Source organism: Pangasianodon hypophthalmus, chromosome 23, assembly GCF_027358585.1.
Source record: "Pangasianodon hypophthalmus isolate fPanHyp1 chromosome 23, fPanHyp1.pri, whole genome shotgun sequence".
Lineage (NCBI taxonomy): Eukaryota > Metazoa > Chordata > Actinopteri > Siluriformes > Pangasiidae > Pangasianodon > Pangasianodon hypophthalmus.
The window spans coordinates 3947501-3965000 of NC_069732.1; the positions used below are offsets into that span (position 1 = coordinate 3947501).

Consider the following 17500-nt stretch of genomic DNA (forward strand, 5'->3'; position numbering starts at 1 on the left):
CCAAGTGTGCTCACACACACACACACACACGCAAACACACACACACAAGGAATTTGACTTGGTATGAAGCTTCCAGAGCACACATACCGATAAGATGGCAAGATATCTAATAATAAAATTTAGAAATAATAATAATAATAGAGAATATCTAACACTGTACAGTAGACACAATAGGCTTAAGCGGAATAGATATATGTACAGATATAATACAGCTATGTGCAAGGTGAAAGCAGTGGCATGAAGGATATGTGTACAGGTAGTATAGTAAAGAATGAATTTACATTTTGCACAAAAAGTGTATCCACAGAGAGGTAATACACTAAGAAGGACCTAGAAGTCGTCACCTGTTCATGAGGGAAATGGCTTGAGGGGAAAAAGCTGTTCTTGTGCCTGGTTGTACTATCATTAAAACAACATTACAAAGTAAATATTTTATTCTCTACTCAAACATGTGGAGTATATTCTATTCCCTTTATATACTCATAAATATTCACTATATTCTCATTAAGGTCTTTTTATTCTCAGAAATGTTCATACATTTTCACTGAACTCTATTCAATTCTATAATAATAAATATCTAACATATTCTCATTAACGTCTATTCTAATAACTGTTCATAATTTTTCCAATAAATTCTATTCTATAATTATAAATATCTAATATATTCTCATTAACTTCTATTCTGTTCTATTATATACTCCTAAACATTCAGTATCTTCTCATTAACCCCTAGTCTATTCTCATAAATGTTTATATATTTTCATTAAACTTTATTCTGTTCTATAATTATAAATGTGTAATATATTCTCATTAAAATCTATTCTAGTCTATTCTTATAAATGTCCAGAAATTTACATTGAACTCTATTCTATTGTATTCTATAATTATAAACATCTAATAAATTCTCATCAACATCTGTTTTATTCTCTTCTATTTATATACTCATTAAATGTATAGCATATTCTTATTAACGTCTATTATGTTCTCTTTATATACTCATAAACATTTAGTATATTCTCATTAACCTCTATTTTATTCTAATCTATAATCATAAATGTTCCCAAATTTACATTAAACTCTATTCTTTTCTATATTTGTAAATATCTAATATATTCTCATTAAATTATGTTGCATCATGTACTCTTAAACATCTAGTATATTCTCATTAACTTCTATTCAATATTTTTCTATTCTTTTCTATTATTTATAATTTATGTTGTATTCTGGAGAAACTCAAATTATAATAAGCCTTTTCGTTTTTAATATTATATTGCAATACATCAGTTAACCGCATTTTCCCTCATCTATACCTACATACATACAAACATAACTAACTACATATATACATACATACAGTATATGTGCTAAAATATATTTTACTCCTCTTTGTAATGCACAATCTGTATTTTTTTAAGTAAACTGAGCCAAGCTTTCAAAACCTCATGTTCCCAAGTTCATTTTCAGTATCACTACACTGTTAGCAAAAATGTTTTTAGAGGGTTTAGATGCAGAGTGTGGTGTGTGTCGTGTCATGTTCGGTGAAGCAGGAATCAGTCCTCCATCACATATAGATCTCTATGTTTAGTGTACAGATGCACACTCAGCACACTGTGGTCACCCAAGGTCAGGCATGAGAGAGTTCAAGTGACCACAACACATTAAGACTCATTCCATCCATTGGGTTTCCCAGAGACACATCTTGAGCAGAACATACACAGAAAAACCACAGCCTTTAAACACAATGAGGCAGTGTGAGGTAAGACCTCCTGTTCTTTACTCATTTATGCTAAGCTAGTTGTATTTGTCAGATGGGTCAGACTGTTTCTGATCAATAGCAAAAGAAGGAAATAAAATCTCAGGCCACAACAACAGAACAGGTCCATATCGACGTCAGGGGCAGATTTAGTGATTTGGGGGCCCTCGTGTCAGTGTTTTAACATCAATATTTTAAATTTCAGCATACTTTATTTAGCATTAATAATTACAAATATATATAATTTGCATTTTTAGGGGGCCCTTGGCTTCTGGGGCCCAAGGCAGTTTCCTATCTTTGCTCCACTTGACATTATTTATAGGCTGACTTGTTTTTTTAGATATTAAGGTTTGGATTAAAGACATTTAATTTAAGTGACCGGTCAAATAGGCTAATAAATATAAGACCTCAATAATAAATACAACTTTCCTAATAGTGAGCTGTGAATTAAAAATAAAAAGCCCAGACTATAACCCTGGCTATTCTTCAGACTCCTGGGCGTCCCTGGACCCTGCTTTGAAAACCACTGGTGTAGGTGAATAATTTGAAGTCTGCAACTTTAAAGTGAAGCCAGAAAGATGTACTTGTGGTCAGCAAAGACACATTGTTCCAGTGTAACTTAGTACTTAGAATTTATGTTCCTCCTGGTGTTGGGGACTTGAAGTCATTGGCAAGCAGTGACTATGTAATAAAAGTGCATTTTACTCCAAGACACGAAGGCCGGCAACTTATCCAGACTGTCATTAGGCACAACTTCAAGGGTTGTCGACAGCTGATGTAAACTTACCCGACCTCTCTGAAAAAACATAATAACTCAGTGTACTTCGCCTGTCATTCTACTTTATATGCTTGAGCTATAAATTACTGTAATACAGTACTATATTGGCCGTAACACTGAAGCCCTTCTGGACACCTTGTCTGCACAGCTTTGCCAGCTTTAAATTGTTGACATGGTGGTGGGAAAACTCCAGGGGGCAGTAGCGTGTCCCCAAATCCTTGTCGGATGCTTGGCATGCTGACGGATATGTAATTGATGAGGAGGAACTTGCCAAATATACCAGCCAAACACTAAACCTTACACTTGACCCCTGTGTAGGCAAGCAGGGCACTAGGACCCAGTGGATTAGGAGGCAGAAGGATTTCCAAGGCTCATTACTTTTACACACCAAGTTCATTTCCACGCCATGTCAGTCTTCTACTTTAGAGCAAAACCTTAATGATGGAGCAAATGAAAGTGAATCAGAAATACAAACACCAGAAGAATATGATCCAATCGCTGTATGATAAAATGATGTATGTTTATCACAGGTTTTTACACATATTTGGGAGATTCTAGGATATACAAGACAATACAGTGCTACATAAAGTGGATCTAGGGTCAAATTTTCTAACCCAGGTGGGTTGTCTACAAGGAGAATCACCCAGCCATATAGGTTCTTCACCACCAAGTTGTTCACAGATAAGCTATATATAGCATATCTTGGAAAACAGTAGAGCAACGGGGGCCAGGCAGTATTAGCAGAGAAAGGTCCTATATGTGGCTGGCTATTCTCTCTGGGCACTCATGGCCCCGAGCCCTATGCTTCAGAATAGTCTTGACAACATCAGATCTTCTGCTGGGTTGGTCTGAGGTCTGCAATGTCACCCAGCTGGCCTATGGAGAAATGGAAGGTATATATTTAGCCTGGTGTGAGGCGTGTTGTGGATAACACGTCCTGAGGCTCTCGGGTTTCGTGTTCAGAGGGCTTTTTCAGGTCCTGGGGGACACTAGGAGGAACGTGGCAGCCCCCCGAAGTGTTAGAAGACAGGCGCCATTTTCCCTTTAGGATCACTTTGTGGGTGACCAGCATCCCAAACACACCTCCCAGTTTCAGTGCGGCATCTCGTCACTCTCCTTCTGCTCCAGCTGAAAAGAGCAGAGAGAGTAGCTCACGGGCAAACAAGTTGGAGAAGCTCCAAAACATCTTTTAGTTTTTCATAAATTGACTCAAGGAGGCCATAAAGAACTTAGAGGGGCTCTGAGTTACTCTCCTCGGGTCTTGCTGTGTTTGAGGAGGAGAGATAATGGATATCCTGGCTTTAGAGGCTAAGGGGGTCAAGGCTGAAGCGGCTCCATCGCCTGCCCCCTCTAAGCCCAGACCTAAAGCACCCAAAAAACCTAAACGAATCGTTTACTTCGAGGTGGAGATTCTGGACGCCAAGACCAAGGAGAAGCTGCTGCTCCTGGATAAGGCAAGTCCCCTCTGTGCATTACCTTGCATGAGCTCTTGAAACATATGTTCTTCAACCACAAATCCAATAACTGGTGCTTTCAAAAAGCTGGCAAAAGTCATTCAGTTGCAATAATCTGTTAATCACAGACATCAGTCGTTCTCCTCATTTCCTACACATAACACTCATAATGTACTCTGTAGGAGGGTGAAAAAAGCAAAAAATGTAAAATAATAATAATAATAATAATAATAATAATAGTAGTAGTAGTAGTAGTAGTAATGTATTAATGTATGTATGTAATTCAATTATTTAATTATTTAGTATTATTTAGATTTTAAAAAGTAAATGTTCCATTTAGTACTCCTTTTTTTTTTTAATTATTCAGTAAAATATTATGTCATGGCCTTATATACAAGAGCTCATCTTAGAATTTTTCCTACCTAATACTATTACTTTTTTCCAAGGATATTGTCTAAAATCCATTTTAAATCTCAAAAAAAGGTTTTAGGTTTTAGATTTAATAATTAAATATGTATATGTTTATATCTTACATTTTTATTTTGAAGTCTTTATTTTAGTATTGTACTTGTAACTCCTTCTTTGTTCCCTGTTTATCTGAAATTCATATATATATATATATATATATATATATATATATATATATATATATATATAGATAGATAGATAGATAGATAAATAGATACATAGATAGATAGACAGATAGGTATAGGTATAGATATAGATAAATAAATGCCATAATTGTCCTGTATCCTCTCCAGGTTGAACCATCTGCTACTATTTTGGACATAAAGTCAATGTTCCACAAATCAAGTAAGTCACAGTGTATTTTACGTCATTGAACCTGCTAAGCTGCTGGCAGCGTGATAGTTTAATAGTGATGTTCCCCCCACCCCTCCCCCCCACTAGATCAGCGCTGGTATCCTGCCAGACAGTCACTGTGCCTGGACCCGAGTGAGTGGATCCCATTTCACACTGATTTATAAAGAGATGAGTGTATTAGTATAAGTGCTCTTTGAAACAGTAATAACAGTGTGTTTTAACGGTCAGAGGGAAAGCCTTTAAAGGATGAAGAAGTCCTTCAGCAGCTTCCGGTGGGAACCACGGCTACCTTCTACTTCAGGGACCTGGGAGCCCAGATCAGCTGGGGGACGGTGAGTGGATCACAAAAAAAGTAACATTTAACTCCATTTTATGGCAGATTTTTGCCAAACACAGCCATTACCACACATCTACCCCCAAACTGGTGAGACTAAAGAGCTTCAGCAGCACTTGCCAACACATGCCAGCACAGCGCTTACTTCATTCTCCGCCCGGTTCAGCTTTCATTCACCTTCCTGGCATCGTATCCACTTTCTCGGTACACATAATCTCCCTGACCCAGTGTCCACACCAGATGTTAATCTCTGAGCCCGCTGTTTGCATTCAGCTCATTCTGCTTACTCTCTGATCTCCAGCCCCCTGAAAAAGCCACAAACTCCAGAGTCTCGTAAGACATAGAAGCATACAAGAACGCTGCAGGAGTCATAGCACTACTTCTGACCTGTACCAAGCTACATAACATCACCATAGAGATTCCAACAATAAAGGCACATTAGTGTCTATTTGGGAAGCTGTTAGGCTGCGCTACGTTTTGTGCCAGCGAGCTTTTCACATGCACTAACACTTAATAGCTGTGACTCAAATGGCAAACTATGCACTATGTACACCAGCGGTTCTCAAAATGAGGTCTGTGAAGCATAGCCAGGGGGGTCTATGATGTTTTTAATTTAGTTAAAGTGATGGAAATCACATCCCTCCATCATCAATGTTGTACATATTATTTAGTTATCATAGTTATTAGCTTATATGGGTGGTCAGTTAAACAGTTAAAAGGATTTAAGCCAAACCTTAATAACTGAAAAACAAGCAGGACTATAACTAATGTCAACAATGCACTAAACAGAAATGACAAATTACTGTGCTGTCGCATGTAAACTATTGAACAACAAACACAGCAATTTTGTCAGCCTGCAGTTCTGGTAGGTGAGCATCCTAAGTGATGCCACGGGTGCCAATACTTAAATCTTAGTGAAAACCTAATAAACAGACAAGGTTTGACGACGCAACACAAGGAGTTCTCTCAAATAGCGCTCTTTCAGGAATATGGAGCACTTCTGTGTGTACATACTACAACACAACTAATGTAGTCCACTACATCCTATGTAGCGAGCACATATAGTGAATAGGAAGTCATATGGAACTTATTACAAGATGGCGGATTTTACATCGTTCACGGGTAGAACAAGCAATGTTAAATTGAGTTAAACATCTTTCATTCATTCATCTTTAGTAACTGCTTTACCCTGGTCAGGGTCACGGTGGATACGGAGCCTATCCCAGGAACACTGGGCATGAAACCAAACACACCCGGAATAGGAGACTATTTTATTGCAGGGCACCACACACACACACACACACACACACACACACATACACACACATTCACACCAAGGGTAAATTTTTAGCCAATCTACCTACCGGCAGGGTTTTAGGAGCAAGCAGGGACACAGAGAGAGCATGCAAAACAGCCAGTAACTCGAGCTCAAGTTCGGACCCTGGAGGTGTGAGTTGGCAATGTTACGTTACTGCCCAGCTAATCACTCACTACAGGAAAAGTAATTAAAATCTTTTGATAAAAATGTGCAAAAGTTTGTGCCCTCTAGAAACACCAGATAAAAGATATTCAGTGAGAGAAAGAAACATTGGCAGACAATCACTACACTGTTACTAAAGATTGCTGTGCTGTCTTCCCAAAATGGCGGTTGTCTGATTTGCCTAGGACGATTAAGCTTGACCAGTCAATGACTACGTTTACATGCACATCAAATTCCATTTAAAGTCTATATTCAAGTTGCAGCCATATTCTGAAAATGATGTTTACATAAATACAGGCATCGGAATTTTCCTGTATACATAGTTGTTGTAAGTTTGCTGATCTACACATGTGCTTTTCCTTTCCTTCTTTTATTTCCTGGGTGATTCAAGATGCTGCCATTGGTTATAGAGTATGCTCAGTTGTTACTTTTATTACTACTTTTTCACACTAATTTAATTAGGACTCTAACGCTTCTCAACATCAAAAATGCCCGACAACACTGCCTCAAAATGGAAAGTGTCAGGTAAGCATCTGTTAGCACCCACTATGGACTGAGCATGCGCATATATCTCCTCTCAGTGGAATTCTGAATAAGCTGTTTACATGCTTTTTAATCAAAAAAATTTCTGATTAAAACAGACATATTTCAGGGGTGGGAATCAGAATTTGGGGAATCAGAATATTGTCTTAATCTGAATTGGATTGCGGCATTTACATGACACAGTACTAATTAGAATATTGCTGAATTCTGATTAATATCTGAATACTGATGTGCATGTAAACAGAGTCACTGGTCTGAACCATTTCTAGCTCCATCAACACGTCCTTTTTGTGTACTGTTGGTGCCCAGGTGCTGATGGAGAACACTGCTTGCACTAAAAGTACTCAAAAGCATGCAGCTCATCCTCTCTCCCCGTTTCCTTCCATCTGTCAGGTGTTTCTGGTTGAGTGCGTCGGACCGCTCTTCATCTACCTGATGTTCTATTTCAGACTGCCCTTCATCTACGCCCCCAAGTATGAATTCACAACCAGCAAACACTGGGTCGTGCAGTAAGTATCTGACGTGAACCCATTCAGGAACCTGAGAATTGTGCTGCCGTTGCTTTTAAGCTCTAGTGTTGATGGATGTGACTGTTTCAGGGCCAGAAAATTCCTTTGCCTAGGCTGACACTTTAGGCTGTCATGAATGGGCTTCTGAAAACAGCATTCTTCACAGAAGGCTTTCAGTCATGTCTCTGTGTCCTTTCTCCAGTATAGCGTGTCTGTGTCACTCCTTCCATTACGTCAAGAGGATTCTGGAAACGTTGTTCGTGCATCGCTTCTGCCACGGCACCATGCCGCTGCGCAACATTTTCAAGGTGACCAAAAACTCCAAATGTACTCCAAAAACTCCAAACAATTCCATTTGCTACGTGTAAAAGCACCTCATATGCTGTTAGCCAGCTAGCTAACAGGTTTCCGAAATTGTTTATAAGTCATATTGAAAAATGTTTCTACTTTCTAATGTTACCCAGCTAACATAAGCTAACCTGACAGAATTACTGAGACTTTTTTTTTTTTTTTTTAAGTCAGAGCCTATTTAATTATGCTAATAATTTACTTGCTAATTCTTCCAAGCTACCTAACATAACCTGACAGGATATCTAAGAAATCATGTTCAAAATCATGCTTACAAATATTAGCTAGCTAGCTAACATACACTAGCTTGACAGGATTTTAAGATAAATTTTAAATTAGTTTCATTAATATTCATTAATTCATTAATATTTTATAATCTTACTTGCGAACTAGTCAGCTAACATATGCTAGCCTGACAGGATTTCTAAGAGGATTTTAGTCAGAGCCTGTTAAGAATTATTAAAAATATTACATGCTACTTCTTTCTAGGTGCTAACCTGAGGTGCTAACATAAGCTAACCTGAGAAGATTTCTAAGAGAGTTTAAGTTAGATTCTATCTATGTATCTATAAATGTTCAAAATTGTACTTGCTAGCTATCTAAAATATGCTAACTTGACAGGATTTTTAAGAGGAATCTTAATTCAATCATAAATGTTTATAATCTTACTTGCTAGGTTGCTAATACAAGCTAACCTGAGAGGATTGCTGAGAGGATTTTAGCCATTTATAGATGTTCATACTTGCTAATTCTCCTACCTGTTTTAGGTAAGCTAACCTAACAGGATTTCTAAGAGCTTTGAGACATATTCATAAATGTTAATTACATTACTTGCTAATTCTTCCTAGTTAGCTATCATAAGCTAACCTGAGAGGATTTCTGAGAGAATTTTATTAGTTAGAGCCTATTTAGAAATGTTCATAATCTTATTGCTAATTTTTTTCTAGGTCGCTAACATAAGCAATGGCGTTTCTGAGTTTTTAGTCATGGTCTAATTATAAATATTCATACTGGCTAAATCTGACAGGATTTCTAAGAGGATTTGTTTTAGTCATGTCCTATTCATAATCTTACTTGGTAGTTCTTCCTAGTTAGCTTTGCTACGCTAACCTGAGAGGATTTCTTAGAGAATTCACTGCATATTTAGAAATGTTCATAAACTTACTTCTTTTTTTCCCCCCCTAACTGGCTAATATAAACTAACCTGACAGGATTTCTTTGAGTCATATTCACAAATTTTAGCAACTTTACTTGCTAATTATGGCTAGCTGGCTCAAATGAACTAACGTAAAGTTGTATTCATAAATGTTAAAAATCATATTTGCAAATATTTCTTAGCTATCTGACATAGGCTAACCTGGTGGGGGTTTTAAGAGGAATTTTTAATTCATTCTTAAATGTTTATAATCTTATTTGCTAGCTAGCCGGCAAATATGAGCCAATTTGACAGTATTTTAAAGAGGCTTTCTAAGTCATGTTCATAAATGATAAATGATAAATAATCTTGATAAAATGATAATTTTATACCATGCAAGGATGACACTGCATGGTATGGGCTAATCAGAAACATTTGAATATCATCTTTGAGTTATATATTAACACACCCAATGTACTCCTCTGAATCCTCTGAATGTACACCAATGAATTCTGGCCTCTTTTTTGATAATATATTTTGACCAAAATAAAATAAAAAATACTTAGGCAGGCAACAGATCTAACGTAAGATATTTTCTCTTTCAGAATTGTCTATATTATTGGTGTTTTGCAGCCTGGATGGCCTACTACATAAACCATCCGCTTTACACACCACCATGTAAGTACCAGGTTTCATCAGGAACACATTTATTTTAGTGTAAAATTTCCACCGCAGTAAATCCCGAGTGTATGTGTCTGATTATAGACTATGGTGAGCAGCAAGTGAATACGGCACTTGGGATTTTTCTGGTGAGCATCGCTTTCACAAACATGTTCATGCAATCTGTTTGTTCTTCATTCAGTCTGACCTTTCCCTTCATGTGTTTCTTTAATCTCTGTAGTTTTGCCAGTTGGGGAACTTCTCGATCCATGTCGTTCTGCGCAATCTCAAACCTCCTGGTAAGAGCCTCAAAACAAAGATGCGCAGTCAAAAGGTAGACTTTCCAAAAGCTGCTGCTTTAATCATAAAGACTGTCCTGCTGCTCATCCCAGGACTCTTATTCACAATCTGAACTTCCTTTCATCACACTTACTGTTGTCTTTACCCGTCCACACCTGTATACTGTATTTATTTATGATCCCATCCACTGTCACCCAGAAGATGATGTGTTCCTTTTGAGTCAAGGTTCAGTCCTCATGTCGTCTCACAGAGCTTTTCCTTTCCATTGTCGCCTCTGGCTTGTGCATTAAGGACCTAAATCTACATCCAAATTTCTGTAAAGCTGCTTTGTGACACAAGAGAATTGATTTACCACCAAAGTGTTAAAATGTTAACACATTGTTTTGCCTCCAAGGTTCTAAGACGAAGAAGATCCCATATCCAACCAAGAATCCTTTCACGTGGATCTTCACAGTGGTTTCTTGCCCAAATTACACCTATGAGGTAAGGCTGGGGAATATCATCATATGGAGCTGTTTGTGTTTTAAAAAAGTCAAGGTGATCTTCCTATAACTCACATGTTCCCAACCCTGGTCCTAATCTCTGCTCTAACACACCCATTTTAACTCAACAGCACTGAAACTACTGAACATAACTTCTTATTGTGATTTACTGCTGCCCTCTGCTGGTCATCACAAATAAAACTGCCCATTCTGTTGGATCCAGTCTCTGTCACATATTTCAGTTTTGACTTGTCACAATTACATCATGAGAAGGAATTTATGTCCTCTTGCAATGCAATCGTTAGAAATATGAAATGCAATACACATGACAATACTTTTATAATAGGGATCTGTCAACTTGGCAAAATGAAAACGTAAAACCTTCATTATATTTTTTCCACCTTGCTTTAACTGTTACCTGAAAAATAATGCACCTATGAATTGATTTGTAAATCGTTCACAGGGGCATTTACACAAGAACACAAGAATTGTGGACTTCTAGTTAGGTGGGAAACACGTTTGTGTCCTACTTTTCGCTCCTGAGTTATATAAGAGCGAATACAATTGGTGATGAGTTAATGTGATTTCATACACAGATAATAAGAAAACATACAATCACTAAAGGGTGCCTACACACTTTTGGTGCTTGGCCCCCTAATTACACTGCAAAGTATTTCAGTTACACACACAAATTTAATGAACATTTTATTCGACTCATTCGTTTCGTATTAATGATTTGAAAGAAAGCAATCCAAAACAAATCCAGAAATTAAGACAGATAAGACTATCCATGCAGTGCGGAGAAAAATAATGGTGCCCCATAAAAGGAGGAAGAGTTAGGTGTGTGTCTATGGTAGCTGGCGCACTGCAATGGCTGAGCTGCATTACTGGAAGGTTTAGCACACAATAGATGCTCTTTCACCACTGAGTTACCATTTTTGTTTTCAGCTCTCTGTGAGCTTTTCCTTTTAAGGAGTTTTGTGGGTGTGGCTAAATGTAACCCTATAATCACACTAACAAGTGACAAAGTGACAGGCGACCTTTAATTTTCTACGTCTACATGTGCGACATGGAGCCGCAATTTCAGCAACAGCAGCAAGTGACAAAGTGACAGTGTGAGAAGTGACATTTGCTACATAAATTTATGGTTTTATTCTTTAAAGATGCGGTCCGTGATTTTTAGTTCAGAACACATTTGGTTATTCTTAGCAAAAAATTGTGTGGCAGCCGGGAAAAACTCTTCACATGGTGAAGTTTTCTACTATATATAGTTCTGAAAACTACAGACCTTCCTGGACTGAACAGTGTTTCTCTTTTGCATGTTTCTCAACCAGAAGTAAAGTTCTAACATTTTTAAATCGCTTACCCCCAAAAGTGAAAAGGGAGGAAAATTCCATTTAAAGATTTCATTCTGACTGCAGCAAAGGAGCATCACGGACATTTTGACAGCTGCTATCTGATTACAAACGACAGAACAGAAGTATTTCAGGCTTATGTCTGTTTTAAACAACTTGATCAAAGTGTGACATTCAGTGTGTGAGGAATTCAAAGTTTTAGACGACTTTAGGCAGGCTGACTGATTTTACCAGCACATCTGTTAAACTCTCTCCTTACGCAGGATGATCTTTGCAGGTAGATAAAAGTTAAAAAGTGAATAAAAACATTTCCATCTTGTTTTGGTGAAACATTTACTGTATAGTTTCTTTAAGGTAATGTGTCAACATATGTTATATATTTTTCCATCTTTTTTTATTCGGCCACAGAGACGTCTGAGTTTTGACCAGGCCACTACACGTTACTCACATTCTGGAAGCTTCAGTAAGAATATTAAATACGGATCATCACACAAACATCCCACTATACCACTCCCTTTACCCGTCAGTTTACTGAATTGTAGATTCACACATTGGTTTCCAGGAAACAGATTGAGAATGTGAAAACAGTCTTTTTGTAACAGAGGTCTGATTATTTTCATGTGTGCACTGCATTTCACACTTATCCACTGTAATAGTGCATTTCAAGGTTACACGTATTCCTCTCCATAAAACTCCCTGTGCTGCATGTGTGTGTTATCCTCCCTTAGGCAGGCTCCTGGCTGGGCTTCACCATGATGACTCAGTGCGTTCCTGTCGCCTTCTTCACCATCATCGGCTTTGTGCAAATGACCGTGTGGGCGAGAGGCAAGCACCGCAGCTACCTGAAGGAGTTTAAGGAGTACCCGACCCTGCGTTCACCCATTCTGCCCTTCATCCTCTAGCCTTAACACACACACACACATATACTGAAAATCCCTGAAACTGATCCTAGATTGTTAAGTCCGTGTCGAGATTTCTTTTTTGAAAAAAATAAAAAATGAACGATCATACTTCTCTTTGTAAAGGATAACAGAGTTAACTAAACCTGGATAATGCTTTATAAAAATATTTTTAAATAAAAGCACTACAGATGAACCTTTACAGAAAACTTGTGAGTGCAACATTTGAGTCAACTGTATATTTAATTACACAGCAACATGCAGGAATATAATTTTATTATTATGTAATAAAAAAATGATCTAATTGCTAACTTTCTTTGTGGTCGTTGGCTTAATTTCTAAATACTGTGAATTCTGTGAATTCAAACACAACAGTTTAGCTGAGTGAATAAACCAGTAACTGAAGCACAGATGTGTTATCTTACCTGATGCATCTTCTCGTGGCCTGTTTTGGTCTGGATCTAAGAGGACAGCATTTCTGCATTTTGCTGATCTAAGAGGAGTCTATTCATGGCAATCACAACCATGTCAGGTCTATCTGCGTTTTTAACCTAGAGGAGTAGGCTTTGGGTATTGTTCTGGCCTAACACGCGTAACAGTCGTAAACTTCAGGAACACTTACCCTCACTGAAAGTTGGCAAATGGGCCCTTATCTTATGCTGCATTCGGCTAGAGATTGAACTTCAGACCAGGAAAATCTAAAGAAGCTTGGAATTTGTCTTCTCAACTCCAAGTTCCTCCGAGTTCAGCAAGTGACAAATCAACTTAACATGGCCGCTCAGAGCGTCAACAGTAAACACAGCAGCTCTTCTTGCCTTTAAATGAGTTATACTGTATATAAATATACAGTATAACTCATATTCAGTATATATTTGTTTTAGATCAGTCAACATACAAACATATTCACTTGTATGTTGTATGTATGCACTGACTCTACAGTTCACTGTTTTGTGGAGGAAAATATACATCACTCATCACAGTTAGCTGGCCAGCTTGTAGCTAACAAATGACAAACACTATGTTTCATCCATGTTTGTTTCCCGCTTAGCTCGAATGCACTAGGTTGAAAATGACATCATTGCGAGCTCCAACTTCCCACGACTGAGGTAAGCCAAACTGCAGAAACACTTCCACTCCCTGGCCTTCAGAGGGAAACGTTATTTCCTTAACAATGGCTGAGACTATGAATAATATCTCATGCAAATTACTGGTGTGTTACATTTTTGAACACTTTACCAGTATGTCTTCTTTTTTTATAGCTTTTCAATTGACAATAAGAAGAAGAAAAATAGGTTTGCAGGATCACAAGGAGAGAAATAAAATTGTTACACGCAGAGAGATATACTACGCTGAAGTTGAGTGCTACTGTCGATGCTTTCAGGTCCATTTTCCTCCTGAAAACCTGATGATATCTGAGAGGGCGAGAGCTCGCTGAGAGAACCGTCTGCTAACCTGACAGCTGTGGTGAGACAGTCTTCTATGAAGACTTTATATGATTTATTTAGAGAGGAACCCTGTGGGGAACACTGTACGCTAGTGTTTATTAAGTTAAAAAAAACAGCTGCAAAGTACAGCAGAAAATCTTTTATCCTGCGTCTATGTACATCCAGTTTTGGTGTAAAATCTTTCTTTCAAAAAAAAAAACAACCTGACTTTATTTTGTTTTACTTCATTACATCAGCGTCAGAGTTGTGTCCTATTGCTCAGATTTCATCAGTATCAGTCACGTACTGCCTGCATCGAAATACTGTTTTAGACGACATTCAGATGTGAACAGTGAAAAATATTATTAAACAACATCGTAGACCACAGCGCTGTTGAATTCTGGACTCATGATTGGTCAGAAAGAGTTGATTCATTTTCTAGAACAGCAGCTCTGACAGCAGTGCAGCTGCAAATCACATGTTTAGATTATATTTAACTATATTTAGTTACTGTTTCTATAGCAACAACTTGCACAGGGACGCTCCACATGAACTGAGACTAATAATAAACATGCGTAATTGTTCATGTGGAGAAGTTTTTTGTAAGGAGACATTTATTTAACAATTATGGAAGGAGTCTCCAGTGTCAGAGCTTTGTAACAGTCATAGGTAACGCTGTAACTTTCAGGACAGAGGACTTTACATTTTTGGGGTTTCTTGGTAGCATGACAAGCTGTGATTTTTTTTTTTTTTGACTTCAAGAGAGAAAAATAGAGCGGCTGGTGAAGGAACGACTGTTTATAGCTGCTACAACGTAAGTGAGAACAGGAACTAACTTGTTTCATACAGTGTTCCACAACATTATATATAACTATAAACAGATAAAAAGTATAATGAGTTGTTTCATAAGTTTTATAAGGTCATTGTTAAATCACTGTGATGATATAAGAGGAATAAAACACTTCAGGACATAGTGTTATAGGAGAATAATCAACTTCGGGGTGGTCACAGAGCAATTTTTTTGGCTTTTCAGTTATCCACTGCACATGTAGATTTCTGAAATTGGAATTTATTTCCTAACTTTACATATCCACATTATCATTTCTATATCTGGCTGCTTTACATATTAAAATTTATAAGGAAATGTCAATATAATATCGCAAACAAAAATATATTACTGAGATCATAGTGTAAATCATAAGAACAAACAAAAACAACACTGATGAATGAAAAGCTGTCCTTCTCCTCCCCCCTCAGGAACGGAAGTGTCAGAGAGATTTGATGGGGAATTCCCCGAGCTCAGTGGTGTTCTTTGGAGCAGGACAAGAGGAAGAGGAGAGAAGTGAAATCCGGTCGAGCCGGGCGGAGGCGGGAAAGCGCTGAGCGTGTCGAGTCCTTTCTCTCCCCATGCCGCGACCTCGCTCGGCTCTGCGGGTTCGTGTCAGTCTTTGAGGCAATGCGAGATTAAGAGAAAACGTCACTGTGCTCCTGAAAGTGGCTCTTCTGCAGGACCTTGACGTGATGCTCGTAGATCTTGAGGGCGGGGCCGAGTCTGATCGACAGGCCTGTCAACACGTCGCTGCGCTGCATCAAGAGGAGGGACTTCCCGTCGATTTCCTGCGGACGAATCGAGGAAAACAGAGCGTTCAGGATTGTATCGGGACTTACTAAATATCTTTAACCAGTATGTATCAGTATATATACGTGCTACAAACAATGGCTCTCATCTAGCAGTCATTTAGTAAAGTTGTGTAATTGTTTTTGTAGCCAAACTGAACTAAAAATTCCTGCTAGATATACAATTGTTTTGGTTACACTGATTTTCTTCCTACGCTTGTGCGTATGTTAATAAACTCCAAACGGATATAAAATTACCAAGCATTTGCATTTAGCCATGCCCACAAAACTCATAAAAGGCAAAGCTCAAAGAAAGGTGAAAATGACAATATGGTGAGAGCGTGTCTCCTAAGCAGAGCGTGCTCCAAAATCTTCCAATAATGCAGCTCAGCCATCGCAGTGCGTCGGCTACCACAGACACACGTTAACGCTTCCTCCTTTTATAAGGCACCATTACTTTTGTCCTGATCGAATGGCTAGTCTTCTTTGTTTTTTTTAATGTGTGGAATTGTTTTGGGTTGATTTCCTTCAAGTCATTCATATGAAATGACACAAAATTTTCACTTAATAACAAAACAATACTCACTCATCCAAATAGTAAATACCAACTACAAGCTCATTCCTAGGTATTTAGAGCACCTTTGACCTCCGTATTGATGGACTGAATATTGAACACCATGCTGAGCACTATGAAAGATGTCATGACTCAGAGTCTTAACACTTCTCTGTTTGAATTCTGATTGTGTTTTCCAAAATAAATGTAGGACTTTAATCTTCCAGACACACTGCCTCATATCTCAGAAATACAAAAAATACACTAAAGTCAAAGCCGTGCTTATGAAGTACTGAGCTGCTGAATGGGAGGGTCACTGAGTTCACCGTGTGAGTGAGGATTTGTTTATTAAGTGTAAGTGCTGCCCCCTAGAGGTCACAGGAACAATATGTGGATTATTAGGAGACGTTTATTTAACATTTAAGGACGGAGTCTCCAGTGTCAGCGCTTTGTAACAGTCAGAGGTGAAGCTGTAAATTCTTCAGGACTTTGTGTTTTTTTTTGTCTTATTAAAAGAAAAAAGAGAAGCTGGTAAATGAATGTTTACAGCTGTGTAAATAAGAACAAATGTAAGTAAGAACACAAATATCGTTAAAATGTAACGATAAACAGATAAAAAGTATAACATGCCGTATTTTACTAAATTTTAAAAATTATAATCGTTGGCAAATTGCTGTGGTTTAAGAGGAATCAAACACTCTGGGATGTTGTTGTGATGCAGTAAAATAACCAGTAACAGTAAGTGTGTCGTTGTTTATTTTCCTATAACAGCACACTCCCAGGTGTTTTATTCCTTACACAAGCCACACAACGTTTTTTTTTTTCCCCAGCAGCACAGACGGACACTGACCTGCGTTCTGAAAGCCACAGCCTGTTCAGGAAACCCCACAGAAGTGAAGTAGCTCACCACATCCGCCACACTCCACTGCAAGAGGTCCTGTGCCATCTCCTCCGCTTTAAACAACCTGGAGAACACAATACACACACCCACACACGTCGGCTTGAAACTTCGCACCGAAACACACTAGCGTGGCATATTCAGAACGTTCTTACA

General features: G+C 38.1%; 2 protein-coding genes across 4 annotated transcripts in view; one reads left to right on the forward strand and one right to left on the reverse strand.

Annotated features, from left to right (window-relative positions):
- Nucleotides 1-1657: 1657 nt before the first annotated feature.
- Nucleotides 1658-14969, forward strand: tecra (trans-2,3-enoyl-CoA reductase a). Of its 3 annotated transcripts, XM_034298636.2 has the most exons (12): nt 1658-1756; nt 3935-3985; nt 4747-4798; nt 4895-4939; nt 5036-5139; nt 7558-7673; nt 7876-7981; nt 9762-9834; nt 9922-9965; nt 10058-10115; nt 10511-10599; nt 12682-14969. In XM_034298636.2, exons 1-12 carry the CDS (start codon nt 1742-1744, stop codon nt 12853-12855), a joined length of 927 nt encoding a protein of 308 aa, XP_034154527.1. In that variant the 5' UTR covers nt 1658-1741; the 3' UTR covers nt 12856-14969. The 3 variants fall into 3 exon arrangements, with proteins under 3 accessions (XP_034154527.1, XP_034154526.1, XP_026801870.1); XM_034298635.2 differs by lacking the exons at nt 1658-1756; nt 12682-14969 and adding an exon at nt 12362-12605 and having other exon boundaries at nt 2975-3985; XM_026946069.3 differs by lacking the exon at nt 1658-1756 and having other exon boundaries at nt 3020-3985; nt 12682-14965.
- A 356-nt stretch (nt 14970-15325) lies between these two features.
- Nucleotides 15326-17500, reverse strand: part of samd1a (sterile alpha motif domain containing 1a) — a 14665-nt gene continuing 12490 nt past the window's right edge. Inside the window, exons 6-7 of the mRNA XM_053228316.1 lie at nt 17297-17411; nt 15326-15893 (exon numbers count right to left, since the gene is read on the reverse strand). Of these exons, the coding sequence (XP_053084291.1) occupies nt 15741-15893; nt 17297-17411 (268 nt within the window). The 3' untranslated portion in view covers nt 15326-15740. The remainder of the gene's footprint in view (nt 15894-17296; nt 17412-17500) is intronic.